The sequence below is a fragment of the Gracilinanus agilis genome, chromosome 2 (genome assembly GCF_016433145.1).
Source record: "Gracilinanus agilis isolate LMUSP501 chromosome 2, AgileGrace, whole genome shotgun sequence".
Classification (NCBI taxonomy): Eukaryota; Metazoa; Chordata; class Mammalia; order Didelphimorphia; family Didelphidae; genus Gracilinanus; species Gracilinanus agilis.
This window is the reverse complement of record NC_058131.1, coordinates 547,127,415-547,148,819: the sequence shown is the minus strand read 5'-3', so window position 1 is coordinate 547,148,819 and position 21,405 is coordinate 547,127,415. Positions and strand designations below refer to the sequence as shown.

General features: G+C 38.4%; 1 protein-coding gene across 2 annotated transcripts; it reads left to right on the top strand.

Annotated features, from left to right (window-relative positions):
• Positions 1-7,085: 7,085 nt before the first annotated feature.
• On the top strand, positions 7,086-21,161 carry DUT (deoxyuridine triphosphatase). 2 transcript variants are annotated; one of them, XM_044662248.1, is made up of 7 exons: positions 7,086-7,148; positions 8,046-8,214; positions 11,659-11,750; positions 12,789-12,833; positions 20,025-20,099; positions 20,190-20,260; positions 21,033-21,161. In XM_044662248.1, the coding sequence occupies exons 2-7, from the start codon at positions 8,048-8,050 to the stop codon at positions 21,087-21,089; spliced, it is 507 nt and encodes a 168-aa protein (XP_044518183.1). In that variant the 5' UTR covers positions 7,086-7,148; positions 8,046-8,047; the 3' UTR covers positions 21,090-21,161. The 2 variants fall into 2 exon arrangements, with proteins under 2 accessions (XP_044518183.1, XP_044518182.1); XM_044662247.1 differs by lacking the exon at positions 7,086-7,148 and adding an exon at positions 7,387-7,461.
• The last annotated feature ends 244 nt before the right edge of the window (positions 21,162-21,405 follow it).

Here is a 21,405-nt window from a genome sequence, read left to right as displayed (position 1 = left end):
TAGAGGGCAGTCAGTTGATTCTGATTAGTCACCCACTCTAGCACATGTGGGTTAGGGACCTCCCAGAATTTGAGGTATTCTCACCATTGGTGATTAAATCTAAAGATGGGCAGTATAGACTTATTCTAATTATCACACTTGGAGCACTATGAATAGACTGGTTTGCCTAGAGGGACAGGTTCATGGAAAGGTAGGTTGGGGCTATAATGTGTAGAGCTATAAATGCCAGATATGGCATCTTCTAAAAATGTTATCTGGCATGCATTTTCAAAATGATATGAAATTCAAATGAACTGACTTTTGAGAATTTGGGGACCTACCCTGAAATAGACACATACACATGTATACACATGTATGTGTATATACTTACCTATATTCACATACATACAAGTTTTTCTATACTTTCCAGTTTTCATCCTGTTTTCTATTTCTTATAGTACAATAATGTTCCATGGCATACATTTACCTCAATTTGTTTAGCCATTGCCCAATAAATGGGCACCTACTTTGTTTCTAGATCTTTGCTACCACAAAAAATATTGCTATATTTTGGTTCATATGACCTTTCTTTTTGCCAATGATTTCCCTGAGTGTTTGCCATTTAATAACATGGATAACAGCATAAATGGTGTGCTCATCACAACTACAAACAACAGAAATCTAGGAGGGACAGCTACTATCTTCACAGATGGCAGAGCCAGGCTCCATAAGGACCTTGACAGGCTAAAGCATAGGGGTGAATCTGATAATATAATTTGTTTTTAATCCTTACCACACATTAGAATCAATACCATGTTTTGGTTCCAAGGCAGAAGAGTGGTAAGGGCTGGACAATGGAGGTTAAGTGATTTGCCCAGGGTCACATGGCGAGGAAGTATCCGAGGTCATATTTGAACCTAGGACTCTCATTTCTGGGCCTGGCTCTCAATCCACTGAGCTACCCAGTTTGCTGCCCCCTAATAATATAAAATTTAATGGGGATAAATATCTAGTACTTGGATACAAAAAAAATCTTCACATGTAAAAGATAGAGGAAATATAGTTAGATAAGTTATTCAGAAAAGAATCTGAGGATTTTGAGGGACTACAAATTCATTGAGACAACAGTATGATGTGAAAGCCAAAAAAAAGCTAAAGTGACCTTGGACTACATTAAGAGGGGCACAGCTTCTAGGAATCAAGAATTGATAGTCCCTTTGCCCTCATCAGACAGAGTTTTTGCATTCAGTCTTGGATGCCATGGTTTACTGCAATGAAGACTGTGAATCTATGCCAGTAAAGTGAAAGGGATGATTAGCCTCAGGCAGAGAAGATTCAGCTGTCTTCAAGAATTTGAAGGTAAGTCACATGGAAGAGGATTTGAATGGTCCTATTTGGCCCCACAGGGCAGAATCAGTAGCAATGGATAGAACTTACCAAGCATCAAAGTTAGGTTTAATGTTAGGGAAAACTTCCTAACATTTAGAAATGTGCAAAAAGCAGGAAGTATTGTTCCAGGACCACTTGTCAGATATATTATGATGGAGATTCCCTTCATGTATAGGATGGTCTATGGCTGCTGAGGTTGCTTGAACTCCCCAAATCTCTGATTCTGTAACCTACATCCTGGAAATTAAGACATAAAATTATACATAGGGAAGGATATAGTGACCTTGACTTAAAATTCTTGTCCTATTGAAGAGATTCTTAATCTTCTTTGATGTCATGAATTGTTTTTTAAGTCTGGTGAAGCCTAGGGAACAGTTCTTAGAAAATGTTTTTTAAATACATAAAATACATAGGCTTACTAAGGAAAACCTTAATTGGTTTGAAATAGAAATAGTTATAAAAATATATATTGTTTAAAATTCACAGATCTCAGGTTAAGAACTCCTGTCCTAGTGATTTACTGTATTGTTGATCATATAATATGGAAAATGGGGGAGGAGAAGTAGCACGCCTTCCTAAGAGAGATCAATACTTAAATCTATGGAATCTGTTGTTTCCCCAGCATAACCCCAAGACTAGGTTACTGTTTTGCAACCCTAAGTCCCCACCTAGAAGATACAGCATGGTTTCATGGAAAGAACACAGACTTCTAATCTATCTACTCAGCTGCCAAAGTAATATTTCTTTTTTTTTAATTTAAACCCTTAACTTATGTGTGTTGGCTCCTTGGTGGAAGAATGGTAAGGATGGGCAATGGGGGTCAAGTGACTTGCCCAGAGTCACACAGCTGGGAAGTGTCTGAGGCCTGATTTGAACCTAGGACCTCCCATCTCTAGGCCTGGCTCTCAATCCACTGAGCTACCCAGCTGCCCCCCTGCAAAGTAATATTTCTAAAGGACAGGTCAGATCATATCACTACCCTGATTAAATATTCCATTGGTTCCCTAATACTACTAGAATCAAACACAAACTCCTCTGCTTGGCATTTAAACTCCTGCATAACCTAGTGCCATGGTGGTTAACCTATGGTGTGTGTGCCAGAGGGGGAACTCAGAGCCCTCTCTGTGGGCATGTACACCATCACACTTGCCCTAGCACAGAGTTTGCCACAGTTTGTTACTATAAAGCCAGAGGGATCAGACTGCTCCCCTTACCCCCCTCCACTTGCACCTAGACATTTCTCACTTCCTGACCCCTCTGCCCAGCAGCCCAATGGGAGTACTTCCTCTCTCCCCTCTCTGGGATGGAGAGGGGGCTCACATGTGGCGTGAGGATTACACACTCAGTTTCTAAAAGGTTCGCCATCTGACCTAGTTCAAACATTTTCCCAGGTTTATTATATGTTACTCCCTTTACAAACTCCATTATCCAACCAAATTCAACTTCTTGCTATCCTTTACACACAATATTTCATTTCCAGTCTCCATACTTTTGGAAAGCCTATTCACTCTGCCTCCTCCACAACTGCTTTCCCTCTTCATCTCTGCTTAAATTCCCTAGCTTCCTTCAAAGCTCAGCTTATGCAACACCTCCTACTAAAGATTTTTCCTGATTCACCCAGTTGCTAATGCCTTCCCCCAACACCAAATTATCTTCTGCCCACCTACATGTCCTCCAAATAAAATGAAGGGAGTTTTAAATTTTTGTTTTAATATATCTCAAGTCTTAAAACTAAGTCTGGTACATAGTAGATGCTGAATGTCTTTTATGTGCTCACAATTCTCCAGACATGGTCCAACTTGGACAGAGTACTATGAGATCATCATTTCCTTATTTCTGTAGGTGTGTGTGTGTGTGTGTGTGTGTGTATACTTATACATATAATTTTTTTAAATTAGTTGAAGAACTTTGAGCATATGCCTTATTATAGTACTGGTCAACAAAATGGAAAGTAAAAGGTCATGTTCTCTCTAAATACTCAAGAAAATATTATCTACTCACCTCTATTTTGAAGTCCAGATAGAGTGATATCACCCTTATTTTGCTATAGTATCTTTTAAAAAATACTTTGATAATCTTTTTTTATATTCTTCAGATGTATCTCTATATCCTTCACCTCCATGACTCCCCCAATATCTGATTTAAAAGAATTTATCATGCAAAATACACTTCCATATTGGTCACTGTTGTAAGAACAAAGTCATCTGTAGCCAAAACCCCCAAAATAAAACCAAAAATACACTGATTTGAAAGATTACTCTAACAGTTCTTTCTCTGGAGGTGGATAGCATTTCCTGTCATGAGTCTTTCAGGATTGTCCCAGTTCATTGCATTGCTCAGAGTGGTCAAAAGTTTTTATAGATAATCATTGTCTAATATTGCTATTATTGTGTACAATGTTCTCCCAGTTTTACTTATTTTGCTCTGCATCAGTTCCCACAGATCTTTCCAGCTTTTTCTGAAATCATCTTACTTATTTCTTATAGCACAATAGTATTCCATTACCAATATGTGCCACAATTTGTTTGGCCATTTCCCAAATGACGGGCATCCCTTCACTTTCCAATTCTTTGCCATTACAAAAAGTGCTGCTACAAATACTTTTGGACAAGTCCTTTCCCCTTTTTTATTATCTTTTTAGGATATAGACCCAGTATTACCAGATCAAAGGGTACGCACTGTTTTATAGCCCTTTGGGTATAGTTCCAGATTGACCTCCAGAATGGTTGGATGAGTTCACAACTCCAACAACAATGCATTAGTGTCTCAATTTTGCCACATCCTCTCCAACCTTTACCACTTCCCTTTACTGCCATATTGGTCAATCTGATAGGTATGAGGTGTTGTACCTCAGCATTGTTTACATTTGCATTTCTCTAATCAAGAGGGATTTAGAACATTTTTCTAATGGGACTAAGGGAGGGGAATATTGCATACAACATTAGATTTTTCACAATGGATATACTGAACTTTTTCTTTTCTTCCTTTAAAAAATTCCTATGCCCCTCCTCCTCTACCTAGGAGGGGAAGAGTGCTTTCAAAGCTCTTTCTTTGGGCTAAACTTGTTTTTTTTTTTTTTTTAAATTCCTGACTACTCATTTAAAACAATTCTTGCACAGTTGTTGTTGTGGTCATTATAAATATTATTTTCTGGCTCTACTTCATTTTGAATCAGTTCATATAAGGTTTTCCATGTTTATCTGTATTCATGTTTTTGTTCCCTAGGGCAGCTGGGTGGTTGGTGCAAGGGCAACCAGGTGGTGAAGTGGATAGAGTGCCAGACCTAGAGTGAGAAAGTCAGGATCACCTGAGTTCTAATCCAGCCTCAGATAATTATTGGCTATGTGACTCTGGACAATTCACTTAACTGCTTGCCTCAGTTAATGTGTTGGAAAAAATATTTGCCAAGAAAACCCAAAAGCGATCACAAAAAGTTAAATATGACTAAACAATAAAGAGCATAGTACTATTCCATGACATTCATGCATCATACACTAAACATTGTGAGATGCCTAAATGTCATGGAGTATTACTGTGCATTAACAACAGATATATGAAAAGATCTCCCATTCTCCATGACTCAGTGACACTGTGCTTCTGAACCTTTTTTTAATCCAAAAAAAAGTATACTTTTCCCTTTTTAATTGCATCTTAAATTTGGTCCAACTGCTCCAGACCATGGAGATTTTTGGGACCCTGTCATCTAGTGTATTGGCTATTCTTCTGTTTTGTGCTATCAGTAAATGTACTAAACATACCTTTAAATATCAAATGGGTCAGAGAATCAGTCAACTTAGCATTTATTAAGCACCTCTTATGTGCCAGGACTATGCTAAGGGCAGGAGATACAAAGGAAGGCAAAAAACAGTTCTTGCTCTCAAGGAGCTTAGTCTAATGGTAGTAATAACATGCAAACAACTATGTACTAGCAATAAATACAGAATAAATTGGGAATAATCTCCAATGTAAGGCACTAAAGTTAAGTAAGAAGATTGGGAAAGGTTTCTTACAGGAGGGACTTCATCTGGGACTTGAAGAAAACAAAGGAGAAATAAGAAGTGTTATAAGGAAGAGGATTTTAGCATGTCAGATCTACAAGGAAGGGGAAGGAGGATAAAGATTCTGTAATATTGAAAGTAAGTAGGTTCAGAAGGTTGAGCCGAGTTTTTCTCTAGTTTGAACTGGAGAAGACTGGCTACTTTCCTTGGTGTCTATACTACTTTAATCTTCCATCCTACCCTATATAGTTTATTTGCTACTTGCTGTGATCTACTAAGTTCCTGGTGTGATCCTGAGTCTTTTGGACCAGCTGTCTGTAAGATCAGGTCTGGAGTACTTGTGGATCCAAGATCTTTTCCCTGGGCCCAGATAACCTGTCAGAGACCTCTTCTCTATTACCGTCAAGGGGGGTTTGGTTTAGTGTAGGTCCATCCAAGATTAGGGCCTGGGATCTATTAGACAGTTAGGGAGATCAGTAGAAGGATCAATCTCTGTGAAGACTCTCAGTGACAAAACATTTAGACCTGGGGGAAGGCTTAGGTAGTTGATATTAGAGTTATCTAAATTTTCTTTCCACCTTTCCTTATTATAATAAATCTAACATCTATCCCTGTTATTGAGTGGTCTGTGTGTTACCTCAGGACAAGTTCTGCCTGAATCAATCAACCCACAATTACCCTATTAACACGGGTTGTGTTAGCCTTCCCAAACCTGTTAAATCTTCTGATACTGGCCTATATTAACCATCTAGTCCCATCCCCTAAAATCACCCTCTTACAGAAGGGAACATAGGGGACAGCCAATGAAAACACTTAGGCTGGGCTATAAGATGTCTTGTGTAGTGCAACTGGATCAAAGCCTTCGTGGGGTAAGAAAGGTAAAAGAATGTTAAGGTAGGAAAGGCCTGGGGTTATGAAGAGCTTTGAAAGCCAAGACATGTATGTGATCCTGGAGATGGGGGAAAAACTGATACTTATTGGAAAGGGGATGTCATGGTCAAAGCTGCCTTTTAGGATAATCACTTTTGACAATTGAAATAAGCACTGGGGTGGGGAGACTTGAGGCTGGCCAACCCACCAGCAGGTTACTGCAGTAACAGTGCAGTAGCAGTGTCAGATGAGAGGAGGATGCATTAGGGGAGAGGCGAAGGTGGAAAGAATAGGATTTGGCAATTGGTTGGAAAGGAGGTACAAAAGTGATCATTTGATCACGGATGACACCTCTTTGTAAGCCTGGATAAGAGGGAGGACGACTATACCCTACAGAGTAACACAGAAGTTAGGAAGAGGGGAGAGTTTGGAAGGAAAGATATCTTTCCTATAAACTCCCTTCCTAGGTAACACTGAATCTTTCTGCATGCTTGTATATTCTTATACCAAAGACTAATAATCAGCAGATCTCTGCTGATTTAGAGCCAAGGTTGCTGCTCTGTACAAAGCAGGGAGGATGAGGGGTCCGGACACACTAGAAAGAGCTTGGTGCATAGCCCGCACTAGGATACTGCACACCTCTAGCCTCCAAAACGATTTTCAGTCATAGACACCAAGGCCTGCACTATAAACAGTAAACGGATGCCACTAGGACCCTGTAGACTTTGGCCGGTCCGTATCCCCAGTGGAGAAAGCAGCGAGGGTTTACAATTGCGCATGTGCATTTCTCCTGTTCCCTCCCGGACCATCATCCCCCACCCCCCCACCCCCCCCCCAAACCGGAATCTCGCAAGAGGCGGAGCGCTTATTAAAACCGAGAGAATTTTGCGGGGTTTTTTTCCTGGGGAAGAGGTACGGTGGCCGCCAAGGGCCAAAACTGCTTCGTTCTGGATTCTAAACCAGGTGTTTAGGGTTTTTTTCTTCCTCTTGTCTGGGTATTAACAGCTATAAAACGAACACCTCAAATGAGTCTACCATCCTATTTAGGTGGCCGCCATAAAATTGGCCGCTCCTTCCCTTTTTACCCATGGTTATCTCCTAGACCTACCCAACCCGTCTCCCCGCCCCCCTAACAAACGGCTTAGGTCTGCCATGCTGCTCGGACGGCTCAACCAGCTCTTCCACAGATTCCTCAGTTATTCCAGGCCGGGCTGCAGTGATGCTAGTAAAGAGGGAAACTGGTGTTCCGGGAAGGGGAATCCCCGCGGGGAGCTATTTGCTAAGGGCGGAGTAGCTGCTACCTATCAGCTCCTTCTCTTATCCCTGATAAGGGTTAGAGTCCGCCTGAACCTCCGGGAGAGCTTCCCGGTGATGCTCGTTAGAAAAACTCAACACAATTTTGCAATCCTCTCCAATTTAGCGTTGCGCTTAAGGAGCTGAACACTTTGGCTGGGGTCGCAGAGATGCCGCCCACTGGCCTGGGGCGCACCCATTTAGCTCTCCCTGCGGGGGTGGTGGAAGATTGCCTGAAATTGGGAATAGGAGCCCATCAAAAAGAATCTCCCACATAGGGTCTGCCCATTAGGGATGAAGATAGGTTTTAAATCAAGATTATGAACAAGGATAATGTGGGGCACCAAACTCGCTCCCTCCCCAAATATTTTAAATAGTCTCTCCCTTCATCCTGCTAGAATGGGCTCGCCCAGGTCGGGCCCCGGAGGCTCCCGGGAAAATTCAAGTCTCCTTAGCCGCGGGACTGATTGATAGATTGTCTTCTCTGCCCGTGTTTTCTACTCTCTCTCTGTGCAGTCATGCCCTGCTCCGAAGCAAACCCCGTTGCGGTCTCCCCTAGCAAGCGGGCCCGGCCTGCGCAGCACGAGGAGGAGACCCCCGTGCGCCTCCGCTTCGCCCGCCTCTCCGAGCATGCCACTGCCCCCTCTAAGGGGTCGGCCCGGGCTGCTGGCTATGACTTGTACAGGTAGGTAAGTAGGTAGGTAATTAGATGGTTGGATGTGCAGGGGCGGCCGCCCACTCACACCCACGTGCGCAGGTTCGGACCTCAGGGTAGAAGACCAGAACCCCTGAAAAGAACTAACAACCACTCATATTTTGCTGGTGAAGAAACTGAGTCTCAGAGTGAATGAGACCACTTGTCTCAAATTATGTGGTCGTGGGTTCCTAGAGGCAGAATTCAAACCCCGGTCCCCAGACCCCAGAGTTCTTCCTCCCCAACTCCCCCTGCCCCTCATGGTTTGAACATCCCTACCTCTTGCCCCAGTTTCCTGTGTACTAATTTTCGCGCCAATTCTGGGCGCTTAAATTTTGGCGGACCCGCTGCTTAGTTGCAGGGTGTCTCAAAGTCTTAGTTCCTTTTTTTAAGCCATTAAAGTTTAGTGATCAACGCCTACAACCTTTGGGATATCCCCATATTATACAGACGACTAATGATAGGAGCTAATATTTATGTAGTGCATACTATGTGTCAGGCACTACTCTTTATAATTATTTTCTCATTTGCCTTAGATCCCTTTTAGCTCTAGGATCTTTAAGCCGATTTTGGTCAATGACTGCTAGAGAACAATTACTTTAAAGTTCTCTATGAACTTTATTCTTCTTTGCAAGCATCTTATATGCAGTCTATTATACACTTGCCCCTCCTCTCTTCTCACATTACCTTTTTGCCTCTCCCATGGACTACTTTAATGATTTCCTAACTGGTTATCGGAACTCCCTTTTGCCAATTAAGACAAAATACTGACTTAATAGCCATATATTTAAGGCTTTCCAGTCTTTTCCCAACTTGTCTTTGCAGTCTTAATAACACTGCTCCTCTTCCTACTCATAATGTCCCAGGTTGTTTTTTTCTAATTAATTAATGAGATTTTTTTCATGGTTACATGATTTGTGTTCTCTCCTTCCCCGTTCCTGGAGCTGACAAGCAATTCCACTGGATTATACGTGTACATAATGTCTCAGGTTAAGCTATTCCCTGAACATGACCTTTTTTCCAGGCATCTGGAAAGCTATCTCCTATGTCCTACATGTACTCTATCTTCATCCCTGCCTGTTTCAAACTTCTTTAAGGCTCATCTCAAGAACTACCTCCTTTGCCAAGCTTCTTATTTTTCAATTAGCCCTTTAATTGTCTTAAAACATTTTCTTGTCTTTGTTACCTTTTACTTTGTCTTATTCTTATTTGTGTACTTATATCTTCTCTGGTAGACCATAATAAACATTTATTGAATTAGATATACTAAGAGGAGGGAGGGAGGGAGAGAGAGAAGGAGAAGGGCAAGGGCAAGGGCAGTGGGAAATGTACTCAAGATAATCCTAAGTACCTCTAAAATGACATATAGAAAACTGATTTTTCAGAAGATGTTATAACTCCATAAAACATCTTGCACGTAGTTATTATAGTTAAAACCTATTAAGTAAGCCTAATATTACAGATAATTGAACTTAAAAAAGGAAAGGAAAGGCTAAACTTATTTGAGGATCCAGAATTCACCCATACACCACTTACCAATGCTTTTATTCTAAGAGAGTTTAGAGCGGTTAAAATTCCTCACCTTTTTCACTAAACATCTTTTAATATTTTTAGGACCTGCCATTATTTTTAATGCACCTTCCACCACTATATATCACCATGTAGTCCTATCTCCTGTTAAGCCTCTGAAATTAGCAAGACTTACCAATTGAGATAGCACCAAATTGAGATGGTGACCAAATCCATAACCAAAACTTTTACAACTTTGTAGTATCTCCCAGAGTTTGAGTTCCAGTGGGTTTAGTCCACAGGAATCCAGGGTCACTTCCATGACTCAATGAGACAGTAAAGTAGGTCTTTAGCGGAGATTTCCAATTGATTCTGGTGCAGGTAGAAGTATAGAATTATAATCCTTGACAAACCTTAAAATGCTTTTCATAAAAGAAAAGAAAAACCTATGGGACATGCAGCTTTTGGGGATGGACCTTTGTGCAGTCCCATTTTAATAACTGAGTAAAGCAGTGGTGAGGGACACCTAGGTTGTACAGTGGATAGAGTGCCAGGCCTGTAGTTATGAAGACCTAAATTCAAATCTCACCTCAAGCCTTAGCTGTGGGACCCTGGATATGTCCCTTAACTGCCTCAATTTCCTCATCTGTAAAATGGGCTGGAGAAGGAAATGACAAACATATAGTATCTTTGCCAAGAAAACTGGAAATGGGGTCAGGAAGAGTAGGAAAATAAAAATCATTAAATTAAATATAATGAAATGGTTTAATGTACAGTGTATTATACTCCATGAATAGGTTGAATGGAGGGAGGCTAAAAAACAAATGAAGATAACAAAATCCTCAATTTAAAAAAAAAAACAAATAGAAGGGACAATGTTACACTTGGTCCTTAATTCCTGAGAATTTTATTCTTTTTGTTATCTTATTATTACTTACTATGAGTGCTCACATTCATCCCAAAAATATGTTAAATTATAAAAATATGAAGCCATGGTCAATAAGGAAAGCCATGACTGTCCCAAAGACCAAATGAATGTAAATATATGTGCTTTCCTATAGTTCCACAGCTAAACAAAGAGCATTGCCAGATCACCCCCTCATAGCTCTGATCCTGCATGTGGATTTGTTAGCCCTGTTCAGACTGGACAAAGCACCTTAAACAGTCAAATCAAACTCTTCCCAATGGGATGTGGCCAAGTATCAAGGTAAAAGAATAAGCTCGATCTAGGAATGGGGAAACCTCCAACTGACAATGTCTTGTGGTCTGAAAGTCTAGAACCAATTCTCCTGTAATGATGACTAACTGATATTAGACACCATATATGGATCTAAAGTTAGAAAGAACAGAATACTGTGGAGATTATTGAGAGGCAGCAACGAAAAAGGTTAAACAAAGTGGTGATCTCTCAAGTCAGCCAGGGCCATTAAATACATGATAGCTTAACAGTAATGATTACACAGTAGCTATTTACAAAGCAGGGCAGGAAAAGGCTGCTTTTTCTTAAACTCTTACACACATGATGTTCTCTACATTCTTAGCTCATTACTTTCTCAGCTCCTATGGTGCCTATCAAAGGTCTACCCTTTCAACTTTGTTCTCATATACCCTCACCTTCCCAGTCATGGTATACTATATAATTAAGATATTTTGAACTACTTTAGTAAACATACTAGGAAACATTGTTAGGAGAGAGCAATACCTTCCATTCTGCTTCATGGGAATTTTGTGTACATAAATTGGAAAATCGGTGATTTGAGCATTTATTTTAAAGAATAGTAATATAAAAATCTAAAATGCCCCAAGAACTAATAAGGAAGTCCAAGTGTTAGATATTTTTGATAATCTAATATCTTGTCAGTAAAAAATTTAAATTGACAAAATATATTAACCTTCATTATTTATTTTGCTTGATAATTTCTATAGTGCCTATGATTATACAATACCAGCAATGGAGAAAGCCCTCGTGAAAACAGACATTCAGATTTCTCTTCCTCCTGGCTGTTATGGCCGAGTTGGTAAGTGACTTAAGTAGCTTAACTTTATGTTTGAAATAAATAAGATTTTCTGGTTTGTTTTACTTTTCATGTTCACTTAATCATATGATCCTATATATTTGGAAAGTTAGGATTAGGGGAAATTATTCAATATGATTTCTAATAGGGGATAGATTAGATAAAAGACAGCACAGCAACCTTTTGTAACTTTCCTGTAGCCTGATATCTCTCATATCTCTTGTTTTTATTGTAGAAGTATAGTGAGGCACTTTTACCACTAATTGCTAGCATATTCCTAGGAAATGCTGCAATGGTTGGAGCTAGGAAATCTAATGTGCTATTTAGGAGAGCAAAATTTTCATTGTTGCCTTATTCCCACCTCTTTGCTATATTTCACAGGTTAGGAAAGGAATACAGTAGGATCTCTTTTTACACAAACTCAACACACTGAAATTCAGGTTTATGCAATTGGCAAAAAATAAAGGCAGAAAAATTCATAAAATAAACATTGTTAATTACATACTAAATCCACACCATTTTCTCAAGTAGTGTAAAGTTCCCCAGCAGTTTGCCCAATCTCGCTTATTCTTTCTCTGCGAAGGTTAGTATAGAGTCATTACATTGTTTATTCCCAAACATTAGCTCCCATATCAGTCTTTGAAATTCTCACTTGTCCCATCAAAGCATTCTCTTTGTTTCATTAATGCTATTTAATTATAATAATAATAAACCAAAGTACAAGGGTAGTGATGCTGGTAGCTCTGATAAGCCTAAGAAAAGTGCCTAGGAATGTTCATTAAGAAATACTTATTAAATTAGCATTTGGAACAACTGTAAATAAACATTGGAATATTAATATTTTCAGTGTGTAGAAGTTATGGGAAAACCTTCTAAAAATATTTCAATATCAGAAAAATGAGCATGGTAATCTTAATGCCATCAAGTAGCTTTGCCTATGTGAAAAATAGGTACATGTAACATACAAGTGGCTAGATTTACAATTATAGTAAGGCAAGATTGTTTCAAATTTTCAAATATTTTTCCTCTTTTTTTGTTAAGCTCCACGTTCTGGCTTGGCTGCAAAACACTTCATAGATGTAGGAGGTAAGATGTTTACTTATGTCAGTCTTATTTTTAAGGTTTTTTTTTCCTTTCCTAAATAAATGAAAGTTATATGGTAGCTTATTTTTTAAATCCTATTTGAAGATAAAATTAAATTTTACTTTGTACATTATAATTCATTATCTGCCACCCCATTAAAGAAATGGCCAACAATAATTCATATTTTTATGTACTCTAGTCTTAACAAAAAATGAAATAATTTACTTATAGGTAAAGTTTCACTCAGAAGTAAATATTTCTGAGTGTTTCAATTTAGTAATTATTTTCAAAATGATGACTGATGTCATCTTCTGCTAGTGGGGAAAACTAGCTTTGGTTATTAGGCCCTCTGCTCCAAAAATAAACCCAAAAAAATAGGAGGGGAAAGGAATTACCAAAATAATTTTCTAAAGATACCTGTTTCTTTTGTGAGAAAATTATGAGACTGTTGATCAGCAACCTTAAGGTTTTGAGGGGCAAAAAAAAAGGAACTAGAATTGACAATTATTGCATTCCCACTTTGAAAACCTCAAAACTAGTAACCTGTGTAGATGCATAGACTCAAAAAGATACATATTTTTCAGAAGAATAAATATACAAATCCATATACAGATATCTTAACTTGTTATAAGGAAGAGAAGATTTGAGCAGGTAAAGCAGAGTCCGCAAGAAATGGATGCAGATGCAGGGAAAAGATTCTAGAATGTGGGAGTAGAGGGTGAGACATTTGACTGGGTTTGAGCTGAGTTTTTCTCTGGTTTGACCTGGAGGGACTGGTTGCTTTTGCTTGGTGACTATTTCTACTTTGTCTTCCCATCCTACCTGTTGTCCTATTGGAGCCTTGCTGTTGTTGGCTGTATCCACCTGTAATCCTGACCATCTGACCTTCTGATTTGTAAGATCAGGTCTGTTCCTTTCTGGATCCAGGACCTTTCCCTTTGCTGTGCCCTGCCTTACTGCCTAAGACCACTACCTGAAATACCATCAAAAGGGGGTTTGGTTTAGTGCAACTTTAGCTAGAGTAGGACTGGGGATCTTTAGGTCAGAGAGGCTAGGCTTAGTGTAGGGAAATACTTTGAAGACTTCTCAAAAGGGAACAACTTTAAATCTGGGATTTTAGTTAGAGACTAAATTAAGGTTATCCAAATTCCTTCTGACCTTTCCCTTTTTAATTAAATCAGCTTTTATTTGCTGTCTTAGTGGTCTGTGTGCGTTAACTCAGGACAGACTTTGCCCACAGTCAACTTGCTGACCCTGGCCCAATTCAATCCCATCCCCAAAAACCTCTCCCTTTTTACAGTGGCGAGCCATATGGTTTGAACCTAATAACATCTAAGGTTTTACTGTGGGTTCATATTTGGTTTCAGACCCTGAGTTACTAGTCCCAACTGCTCAGTACCTTGAACTGACAGGCTATAGAATTTTCACAGTACTTGCTGGAGGAGGCTTGTGGATCAAAGGAGCTGTCCAGTGCTCAAATCACATAACATATCTGTAAATCAAGCATTTAAGTAACACCTCTGTGCTAGGAACTAGGAGCAAAAAAACAAGTGGGACAGTCTGTCCTCAAGGAGATTGTGTACACAGAAAGCAAATGCATTTTTAACCCAAGACTGATAACCTAAAATTTTACATGATATCATATCCTTGGGGTACTGTGTTTGGTTCTGGGTACTATATATTTAAAAACAATCAATAGACTAGGGCAGTGATAGCAAGCCTTTTAGAGGAGTAGGTGATATGAGAAATGTTCTCAGGCTCCCATGGTTGGGTGGGGGAGCAGCCCGGCCCTACATCTCTGGCTTTCTAGTAACGAACTCTGGTGAACTCTTGTGTTGGGGTGACAGTGCGCATGCCCACAGAGAGGACTCTGAGTGACCCCTCAGGCATGCATGCCATAGGGTAGGGTGTGTGCATGAGGGAATGGTAGGGCTGGGTGAAGAATCTAAAAATGTGTCCTACAAGAAGTGGGGGATCAGTTGAAGTACTGAAAAGAAGACTAAGAAGAAGCATCTATAGCTCTTTGAAGGCCATTAAGAAGAGGTCTCTGGGAAGAATAACAAAATTGGACTCGAGAAAGGTATACAGAGAATGAGAAGCTGCTTTTCCTCACCTCTTGGACATGCCTTTTGGGTTTTTTTTGACCAGATGGTGATGATGTCAGCACCTGTGGCCCATTCATGGCCATTGCAGATCTAGCACTTGCTCTGCCACTTACAGTCTTGGGTGCTTGGACACTAAGGGGTTAACTTGACCATTATGTGGTAGAGGAGAGACTTGAATCCAGCTTTTCCTGACTCCCGGGCATCTTCTCTACTAAGCTGTCTAACTTATTGTTTTTTAAAGAATAACAAGCATGTGTTAGACATTTGCTACATGCCATGTACTAAGTGCTAGAAATACAAATACAAGCAGAAAGATAATGCCTGCCCTCTAGGAACTTATATTCTAATAGGAGAAGACAAGGTAAATGGAAGCTGAAAAGGGAGTACAATATGAAGAAGGAGAAGGCATCCTTCTGGATAGTCAGATAGAGCCCCCAAAGGAATGAAGACATGGCTGGCCTGGGCATTTTCCTTATACTGGGATTTGGGGAAGAATGGACCCATTTGATGAAGGGACTGCAGGACTTACTTAAGTGACAGGTGGCTACAGTGGCACAGTGAAGAAAGTTTAGAGTCCACAGTGGAGCCCATTAGTAATTCTTAATGCCCCTACCTCCCGGTCACATAGCTAGAGAGAAACAAAAAGAAAATAGTTATGCGAAATCAGCAACGGTTTGTAGTCGCACTCAGAGTCTGCTATCTTTGCCAGGGCAATGTAATTTCTCTGTATAATATAGACTTACAGGGCAATGTAAGTCCTCTGGAAACAAAATTGGACATTATCTTAATTTTAATTGCTTTTAATGTTTTCATTCATATGACTGATCATCGTGTACATTCTCTTGGTTCAGCTTTCTTTACTCTGTATCAGTCTTATCCAAGTCTTCATATGAGGCCTACAGTCTTTTCCATTTCAACCCCTTCCCTTAGACTTGATGACTACATTTTCTACACATTGATGGCCCCACGTGGGCATACCTTGAACTTAACATCCATAAGGGTTCTCCTTCCATGAAGTAGAACTCTGAGCTTCATCTGTCTGACCATAACCTATTAGTGAGGGACACATTTGCTCTGTTTGTGATTCTTTCTGTACTGTTTGTACAGGCCCTTTATTGTAACAAATATGTATAGTCAAGAAAATTACCAACACCTACTCTGTCATAATGTGGGCTACAGTTTGGAAACCTCTGCTGACTCTTCAGCCTTTAACCAAGAATAGGCTCTTGGCTTCTAAGGGATGATTTTTAATTTTTTTAGATTTTAATTTTGTATGGCTTTAGTTTTTCCGAAAGGTCTCCTTGCTGATATTCCCACTTTCCTTTATTTAAATGTTTTATTAAAAAATTAGTAAGAAACAGGTCAATACAACCTGATAAGCATCAAATAAGTACAGTGTTTTGCAATACCATGTCCAAGAGTGCTGGGAAAGCAGTACCCACCCAGCCAATGGCTCCATTTCCAACTTAGTCACCATAGCCATCATTCATCGGATTGGTCATCCCCACCAGCCACACCCTCAGTGCAGGCAGGCCAGCCTGACTATAGCAATAACGCAGCTTGAGGAAAAAATAAGAGATTCATACCCAGTGAGGCACAAGCATAATCACCTCCTTTCATCTGGATGGAGTTACTGGATCCTGAGCCCAAGGGACCCAGAAACAACAACACTCCACTGACCCTCTCTCCAGCCCAGCTCTTAAAGCCTTTATCCAAGGGATCAACCTTAACAGAGATATGACCTAGCAATTGCTTCTATAGGAGCAGCAGTGCCAAAGAAAGTTTCTGGTGCTGTCAAATGGTTTAGCATCAGAACTAGATATGATTTTATCAGTGGAAATTACAGGAAAGAAGATGCATTACCACCTGTTCTGGCACTATATCCTAAGGACTGGATAGAGCCTTTCGATCAGACTTGCAGCTGAAGCATGCTATATATGTATCCCCAGTGTTTTGCATATAGCAAATACTTACCTCTGGATCAAAATATAAACTATCATTTAAAACCTTTGACAATCTGGCTCTAAAATGTCTTTTTAAAATTAATTTCTTTTTGCACCCCTTTTTATACTCTATATTGTAATCAAACTGGCCTGCTCTTTCCCATCACTCATATCTGGACTTTTGTTCAAGCTGCCACTGTCTTTGCCAAATCCCTTGAGAAGTTACAGGAAATGATTTTACCTATCTATAAAATTCTCTGGCATCTGGCTTCTGTCCTTCCATAGCTCAGCCTAGCCCTAGCTGATAAAGTGGCATCTCTCATGATGTCACTAGGTGGTGATATAGGATAGATAATACTGGGGTCTAGCAGCAGCTCTGCTGCCTCTTCAGTTTTTCAGATCTGGAAGGAACTTGAATGATCGTCAGTCTAACCTTGTTATATAAGAAGGTTCCTTCTAAGGCCCAGAAAGTTTGAGTCACACTTAACAGGTGACTTGACTAAAATCAGGTAAGGAAGCTGAAGTTCCTATCTATATCCTCAGATTTATAATATCACACTTAACCCTACGATGCTGAGATTGTGACCCACAAATTAAAGATCCTCAGCTTTATATTTTATTTGCAGCCATTTTTTTTATTTTAAAAAACATTATTATGTTTGTAACCCTGATAATTTAAGACTGGCCTAGTATATATTCTGTATTAGAAAATAACTTTATGGTGAAATTTGAGTGCTTTATTCATTCTATAACCAGTATTTTCAGTGTTTAAGACAAACACCCAAAAAACATTGACCCAAAAGAAATGGAAAACTAGCCCAAAGTTGGTATATGTTGTTCATAAAATTGTGGCGTGTTCTTGGATCTCTTGTTGCTTAAAAATGTCTTGTAGGCATAGGTTTATCATAGCTGGCAAAACATTTTATTTCCTAAGAAGGATGTTGTTAGAATCCCAGGCTGTAAAGAAGGGTCAGAGGAAAAAGTTGAGTATGCAGGATTCTATTCAGAATGCACATCTGGTAGGTGTGGATGGTTTTTAACTAAAATAGGTTTCCAACAAATGACATGCCAAAGCTTTGACACAGTAAAACTTTTGCCTGAAGTCAGTTATTCAGTCTGCCAGTTCCAATGCATGATTTTTCCAATGATAACTTCAAGACACATTTTGCTTTCTCATGAAGAGAAAGAAATGTCCTTGTGTTCACATAGAAAATTATGTTTCCATGTTTTTCTTGAATAGTCTGTTCTATGTTGGGTGTAAAATGAACCCTGAATTTCTGAAATTTGTGGAGGTTCATGGTTACTAACAAAGTATATGTGATGGCCTTTATTTTCTCATATTTTAATTTTTCTCATTCATAGTTTTTAACTTTTAAAATATATCTTGAAGTGTGCATTAAAAAGTTTTTCTAAGTTTATAGTGTGGAAGATCTGAAGCTCCAGGGCAAACACTTGACCACTGCAATTGAATATGCAAGATAACCAGTCACGTTTGTGAGCCAAACAAAGCCACCTTAGATACCAGATTTTTTCGTTTTTTGCAGTTTTGCAAATATGTACCAACTTAGCTAATCTTACTTAGCTTTACCTAAATTATTCTAGACAGGTGGATATTGATTCTTTTCTAAAAAAAATCTCCAGGGAAAGAAATTCCACAACTTTTGCTAATTTGTTCCAGTGTTTAACAAGATATAACACTGAGTAATTTATTCCTTAAATCTAATCTAAATCCCTCTTTAAGCCTAAAACTGTTTCTACTTAGGTACTCAGAAATAAGATGGAGAACAGTTATTTCATAAAATAACTTTCTTCAAGGATATGAAGGATTAAGTCAACCTTCTTCCACAGGATGTGGGAAAAGAAAACATGATTCAGCATCATGTGGGCTGGCCCACTTTTTGTTACTATTCAATTCAAGAACATAGTTCACAACTTCCCACTCTACAGTTTTGACAAAGAATTCCTACAACTGTTTGATTGAGACATTCCCATTTTATGCCTGCCTTTGTCTACCATTTTCTTGAAATATATCTGTGCTTAACAACTATGTATGATGGAAATACCATTTTGGAGGTAATTAATGTACTTCTTACATGAAACCTCTGGAAACATTTTGAAAGGCAAATTTTGCTAGTGAATTACTAATAGGTTAAAATATTTTAGTGTAGGATTCCCATTTTATTAACTTCTTGTGATTTCATGGAAGAAATCATGTCATTTTTTTTCCTGAATATTCAGTATGGGAAGTTCTCAGAAGTAGAATGAGTAGCCCTTGTTCTTTCTTACCCCATTTTCTGAATTTGATATATAGATTTTAAATGAGGAATTTTTCTTTCCCAAAAAAGTCAACAAGTTTATAGCAGATATTCAAGTAACTCTTAACTTCAGCATCAACCTAGCTATGTTCTTGACTGCCTGAACTCATGAAACCTTTCTTTAAAAATTCTAAGGAGAAAAAAAAGGAAGATTTTTTAGGGGTATATCACAAGTGAAGGCAATGTACCTTTAGCTTTGCTGTAAGGCTTTAAAATCAAAACACTTAATTTTCTCTTAGTACTCAGGAAATGTGTGAACCAGATTGAAAGTTTGAGAAGAGGCAACCAGCTCAAGCTAAAAGTATGATATCATTTGGAGGTTATACTATCTATTTTCAGAGTGGGAAGTAGGAAAGAGTTGATTTGCATAATTAGATGGAAAAACTGGATAGTTTTCCAGGTGCTTCTGAATTAGGCCTTTATATTTTTGTTTAAAATGCTATAAATTTCCTGAGTTTCCTATGGATCTATGTTTAGATTTAAATATAGAAATGTTTTAGAGCCAAACATGGAATTACCTTTGTCATCTGTGATTTCTTAAAGTGAACTATCTGTATTAACATCAGTCAAATCCTGTCTAATTTAGTAGTTTAAACTTAAGAAATTGCCTGAGATACATAAAGGTGCAATAATTTGCTCTGTGTTGTGTAGCTGGTAAGTGCCAGAAGCCAAATGTTAACCTGGGTTTCCCTAACTGCAGTTCCAAACTCAATCCATTATATCAAGCTGCCTCTAGATTTTTTGTACTCCATTAGCCTAAGTAATTAAAGATAAATAGTTGTAACTACCAAAAACTTTGTGTTTCATTAATTTTATTATGTCTTCCTATAGCTGGTGTCATAGATGAAGATTACAGAGGAAATGTTGGTGTAGTACTATTTAATTTTGGCAAAGAAACCTTTGAAGGTAAGTTAATCATGTAATTAATTGTAATTGTTAAACTTGTAGTGTTTTTTCTGAAGTAGATGTTTATAACAAATTTTTTTTAATTTAAAGTAAAAAAGGGTGACCGGATTGCACAGCTGATTTGTGAACGGGTTTTTTATCCAGAACTTGAAGAAGTCCAAGTAAGTCATTATAATTAAACCATTGGATAGAGTCAGTCTATATTGTAAGTATGGGTTATTTCTTTATTAGTTTCCTGTTACGGGAGATCTAGCTATTTTAAGATGGTGAGTAAATCATATAATTTTTTTTTTTAACATAGAAATGTAGTTCCATGTAAAAGTCCTTGTAGAGAATAAGGAAAATTATTTTTTGTTAGATTAACAGTCCTAACAACAAATGACGTTAGAAGTGAAATAAATTTTGAAGACTTGGTAAATGCTAAAATGAAAGTTTATTCTTTTAATTTAGTAGAAGTTGGCAGAATGGTATAATGCAAAGAATGATGGAGTTTGAACCAAAGGATATGGATTTGTTTCCATACTTCTTCTGAGGTTACTTCTCTCTGGGTCCCTGATTCTTCAGTAGCAAAATGAGGGTTAGAGAGAGGTTTTGATGATCATCAGGGTCCCTTCTAACTGAAGTCTTTAATTTTAAGTAAATTTTGAAAAGAATTCTTTATGATTTCATATTTAACTTTTCCTTGGAAGCTAATTTTTAATTCTCTAATTCATTAAATTCCTAATGCACTTTTGGATAAACTTTTAGAAAATACTTGTGGCTAAATCATCTATCTGTTTTACCTTCTTTTTTTCTTCTGCTTTCTGTCATTTTTCCTTCAGAAAGATTTGCTGCTCGCAAGGCAACACTGTAAAAAAAGACTAAAATTTAGGTCTCTTAAGAGGAAAGACACTTTGACATTAACTTAATGACTTGACACTCTTTCTTTTTCAGGGCTTAGATGACACTGAACGTGGATCAGGAGGTTTTGGTTCTACTGGTCAAAACTAAAATTATATAAGAGTAGATGCGGCAACTTCCTCCCTAAAATAGTCAATAAAATTAATTTCTGCTGTTGTTGTTTTTGGGTGTTATTTGTACATTGTGTTAGGAACTCTTGGGTTGAAAGATAAACATTTGATATTGTAGCTTTATGAAGTATTCATTGTAGTTTTCTTTACTTATTTCAGATCATGGTATTCTTTTATTCCCTCATATTTATTGTATGACAAGATAACTCATGGGACAGTTCTGTTTCAGATTTTGGTCAATGGAGACTTAGACCTTTCTTTCTGTTCCATGTTTAAGATTTGCATTTATACTTGTT